General features: G+C 55.5%; 1 protein-coding gene across 1 annotated transcript; it reads left to right on the forward strand.

Annotated features, from left to right (window-relative positions):
* Positions 1-1049: 1049 nt before the first annotated feature.
* TEX44 (testis expressed 44) lies at positions 1050-2105 on the forward strand. Its single transcript, XM_055574478.1, has one exon. It carries the CDS (start codon positions 1050-1052, stop codon positions 2103-2105), a length of 1056 nt encoding a protein of 351 aa, XP_055430453.1.
* The last annotated feature ends 2889 nt before the right edge of the window (positions 2106-4994 follow it).

The raw sequence follows: 4994 nt of genomic DNA on the forward strand, positions 1-4994 counted from the left end.
ACTGGGTCTCCTGCATTGTAGTCAGACGCTTTACCATCTGAGCCACCAGGGAAGTCACATATCTGCTTATGATAAGCAGTCACTAAATATTAGCTGATAACCCCAGGGGAAGCAAGACACAACGGATTGGAACCTTCACTCCAGCCACCTTCTTAATGAAGAGCACAAGCTTGAATAGGTTTATCTGGGTCCACATATCTCCAGAGAACACTCGAGGGTTTACAGATCCTTTGTTATTCTCTGCCCTCTCAGCCTAGCTAAGCAGGGAGAAAATGGAGATTGTTTATTCCACATCACAGGGTTAACCCCTGTATTAGCACATTTGGGCTGCAGATTCAGTGTCCAGTGAAGCCTGCTTCCTGGTTCATAGATAGCTGTTTTCTAGCTGCATTTCACATGGAGAAGGGGGCCAGGGAGTCTGTGTGGTCCCTTTTATAAGAGCACCAATCTCATTCATGAAGCCTCCACCCTCATGACCCAATCACTTCCCAAAGTCTCCACCTCCAAGTACTATAGCTTTCAACCATACACACTTTGTGGTGAGACACAAACCTTAAGTCTGTAGCTCCCCACAACCAGGACAGTCAGGGCTGGGAGCTGCCCAAGCCCCTCCCCTTCCCTTGTGCCGACTCACCACTGCTGCGAAGCTGAGCCTCTGCAGAAGGACTGGCCAAGTGGGTCACCAGTGTGGGCAGAGAGGTGCTGGGAGGGGTCCCTTATGACTTTTATCACAAATCGACATCTGCATCCCACCCTTTCATGAGAGCCACAGCATCCTGATTCCTGGTGAGCACCTGCCCCTGTATACAACCTTCCTGCTTTGCCAAGACACTTGCCTGTGTCTCCTTAGACGTCTGCAAACATGGCTACAAACAGCCCCACAGACTCAGCCCACTAGGGCAGCCACTCCAGAGGCACAGGACCCTTGCTCTGCAAGTACCTGTGACATCGCCAGCTTCGACAGTCCCCTGTGACCTCACCATCTGGGGAGCTCAGCCCAGCAGTGCCATGGCCACTCTCTCAACCAGCACAAGTAACAAAGGGCCTGGATGACCACCGTGCCCTCGGGAGAGGCCGGAGCCACCAGCACCCCTCCAGATGGGGACAGCAGGTCTACAGACATCCCAGCAGTGGGGCCCCAAAGTCAGGTCCTCCTCCTCGCAGATGACCCGGTGTCTCTTGATGCCGTAACATCAGCCGAACGGCAGGATGTAGATCAGGCCTCCATCGAGCCAGCCACCTCGGGGACCACGTCAGAGTCCGGGGATGCAGATAAGCATGAAGCTGCCGAGGGGCAGGCCCAGGAGCCCAGGGAGGCCACAGCCCTGTCTGCTGACCCAGCCCCAGGTGCCCTAAAAAATTCCCTGGGCTTCCAGAACCTAGTGCAGAAAGGGCTGCTGCAAGATTCCATCGGGACTCAGAATCCTCAGATTTTCCAAGTTAACTCCCTGGTTGAGGAAGCAACGCCACAAGCAGTGGCCACCCCGGACAGAGAGCAGGAGCCAGCAACAGCCACCCCAAGTGCCGAGGCACAGTCCCCCCAAAATGTGGAGGCTCAGCCCATCGTGAGCACCGCAGACCCCAAGCACCAGCTTGACCCTGGGACTGCTGACACCCCTGAAGCTGTTGAGGAGAAGCCAGAGGGTCCCGAAGCCTTGAACCCTGACCCTGATGCTTCGCTGTCAGCCCCTGCCTCGCCGGGCCCCAGAGCATCGGCCCCAGGGACAGGTCCCCTGGACTCCACGGCTGGCGAGGAGAACAGCTACATGCGCTCCATGACCAGCTTGCTGGGTGGGGGTGAGGGGTCCATCAGCTCCCTGGCAGATATCCTGGTGTGGTCCGATGCCACCATGGGCCTGGCCACAGGCTTCCTGGCCACCGGCTGTGGCTCTGTGTCAGACCTGTTGCACAGCCCGGGGCCCAGCCTACGCTCCGTCTCCAGCATCCTGGGGAGAGCCAGCTCTGCCCTGTCCTCCAGGCTGGTGGTGAGGACCAGATTGGCCCTGCGCTCCGTCACCCACGTGCTGGAATCGGTGGAGCAGAGGACCATCGAGGGCATCCGTTCGGCCATGAACTACCTGACCAGCCATCTCACCCCACACTAGGCCCACGCCAGCCCCTACTGGGACTGGACTCCATGTTCGGCAGCTTCCCAAGACCCCAGGGACACTCCTGCCCTGCTGTCTCGCCCACCCCTGCTCTGGACAGCTCTCCCCACACTGGGCAATAAATCACTGGCCAGCGTTTATTTTCCAAGCGCCGGCCTCCTCCCTTGTCTGTGCAGTGGGCACAGGGTGGAGGGACAGGAGGGGGCTAGGGTGTTCTGGAAATGGAAAAGTGCCCCCTGAGAGCTTCTTAGCTTGTCCCACTCAGGAGCTGGGAGCCAAAGTGCAGAAAGAGACCTGCCTTGGGACTTCCCGAGTGGTCCAGTGGCTAAGACTCTGAGCCTTCCAGTGCAGGGGGCACAGGTTCAATCCCCAGCCTGGGAACTAAGATCCTGTATGCCGCGTGGCATGGCCAATACAATTTTAAAAATTAAAATTAAAAAGAAAGAGAAGGGCCTGGGCAAGCCTGGGAGGCCAGGTGTGGGGAGCTGTGGGCGCTGTTGCTCAGTCATGTCTGACTCTTTGCCACCCCATGGACTGTGGCCCGCCAGGCTCCTCTGCCCATGGAATTTTCCAGGCGACAATACTGGGGTGGGTTGCCATTTCCTCCTCCAGGGGATCTTCCCAACCCAGGGATGGCACCCGCATCTCCTGGGTCTCCTGCACTGGCAGGCGGATTCTTTACCACTGCAAAAATTGATCTGGTCTGGACCTCTAACCAGGTAAGTGCATTTCTGAGGAAGCGAGACCTGGCCCTTCTCTGGGACTTCCTGGCTTAGCAGGCTCAGGCCAGCTTGCCGGGCTCTCTGGTAGTGGGGTTGAGAACTCAGAGCAAGACCAATGTGGGTTCAAATCCCAGCACCCCTACTGGCCGTGGGCCAATCCGTTCACCCTCCTGAACCTCCAATTCTCCTCCATAGAGCCAACAGCAAACCCATACCATGAAGATATTCTAAGACATAAGGAGAACAACGCAGGTCCTAACACAGGATGTCTGGCACTTAATGAGTTCACATGTGCGAGCTGCCACAATTATTATCCTCCAGCAGACGGTGGACACAGTGGGAAGAAGGATCCTGGTAGGGTGGCCAACCACCCTGCTTTGCCTGGGCTTCCTGGGATGTGAGACTTTCAGATTTAAAACCAAGAAAATCCCAGGCAAACCAGGATAAGTTGGTCACCTTAGACCCAGGTCTCTTGACGTGGTTTTGACCCTTGTCTGTGATTCTGTCCACCTTGACAAAGGAGCCACCTGCTTTGGAAGGCCACCAGACCACCCTCTGGCTGGACACAGTGCCAACCTGGCCACGTGACTTGGTGAGTGATCTGGCTGGACATCAGCCCCGACTCTCGTCCTTGGCTGGGCGTCTTACATGGGTCACAACCCACACACCTTCCCTACAGCCCTGGCCATGGAGTCCTTCATTCACCCACCCTTCATTCCCAGCAGAGTCTCCAAATGGGAGACGACCTTGGCAGGAACCAGCCCACTGATGGATTGTTTGCCCTTCACAGTAGTTCTTTTTTCTTTTTAATTTATTTTATTTTCTGCTGCGCTGGTCTTCATTCCTTCACTTGGGTTTTCTCTGGTTGTGGCAAGCAGGGGCTACTCGTCATTGTGGTGGGACGGTTTCTCATTGCAGCGGCTTCTGTTGTTGTGAAGCACAGGCTCTCCGGTGCACGGGCTTCAGCAATCGTGTTGCACAGATTCAGTAGATGTGATTGTGGTGCTCGGGCTTAGTTGCCCTGAGGCATACGGAATCTTCCAAGACCAGGAATCGAACCCGAGTCCCCTGCATTGGCAGGTGGATTTCTTATCCACTGCCCCACTAGGGAAGTCCAAGCCAAGAGATTTTAAATAAAAACTGAGGACTTCCCTGGTGGTCCAGTGGCTGAGAATCCACGCCCCCCATGTAGGGGGCCCAAGTTCAATCCCCAGTCAGGGAACTGGATCCCATGTGCCACAACTAAGAGTTTGCATACTGCACCAAAGATTTAAGATCCTGTGTGCCATGGCTAAAGCCTGGTGCAGCCAAATAAATAAATACTTATTAATGGACTTCTGCTTCTCTTGAGAAACCTAGGGGCCTTCTTTCTTCTGGGCAACCTGCAGCCGAGCTGCCCACTTTAGAGGGAACTGCCTGCCTTACATCAGGACTGACGTCACTGGCCTGACCCCCAGAGGCGTGCACTTACCACCCCTCCCCAGCACATGCTTCCTGTGAATAAGTCTGATGCCAGGCCCCAAGGGCATAAAACCAGGTGTGTCTACCCCTTCCCTCAAGGAGCTGCCACTTTCTGAAGGTGAGCTGCCCCTATGGAATGAAAGCAAGGAATCCAGAGGAGGGAGGTTGTCAGTTCAGATCCCAGGATCAGGGGCCCTCTGAGGCAGGCCTAAAGAGAAGAAGGATGTGTCCCCGACAGAGGCAAGGACGACAAAAGTAGAGGCAGGCATGGTGGGTGCTCGGTGGGGAGGGTGGCCCAGCAGCTCGACCTGCCCAGAGTCCAGAGCAGAGAAGACAGAACTGCCAGGTGGACCCCAAATGCTTTCAACAAATATTTTTAAAGCAGCGAAGGCAATGGCACCCCACTCCAGTACTCTTGCCTGGAAAATCCCATGGACAGAGGAGCCTGGTAGGCTGCAGTCCATGGGCTCGCTAAGAGTCAGACACGACTGAGTGACTTCACTTTCACTTTTCACTTTCATGCATTGGAGAAGGAAATGGCAACCCACTCCAGTGTTCTTGCCTGGAGAATCCCAGAGACAGAGGAGCCTGGTAGGCTGCAGTCCATGGGGTCGCTAAGAGTCGGGCACGACTGAGCAACTTCCCTTTCACTTTTCACTTTCATGCATTGGAGAAGGAAACGGCAACCCACTCCAGTGTTCTT

The sequence above is a fragment of the Bubalus kerabau genome, chromosome 3 (assembly GCF_029407905.1).
Source record: "Bubalus kerabau isolate K-KA32 ecotype Philippines breed swamp buffalo chromosome 3, PCC_UOA_SB_1v2, whole genome shotgun sequence".
In the NCBI taxonomy this organism is placed as follows: domain Eukaryota; kingdom Metazoa; phylum Chordata; class Mammalia; order Artiodactyla; family Bovidae; genus Bubalus; species Bubalus kerabau.

Coding starts and splice junctions, on each gene's coding strand:
- TEX44 (XM_055574478.1), top strand. CDS start 1,050: ATGACCACCGTGCCCTCGGGAGAGGCCGGAGCCACCAGCACCCCTCCA.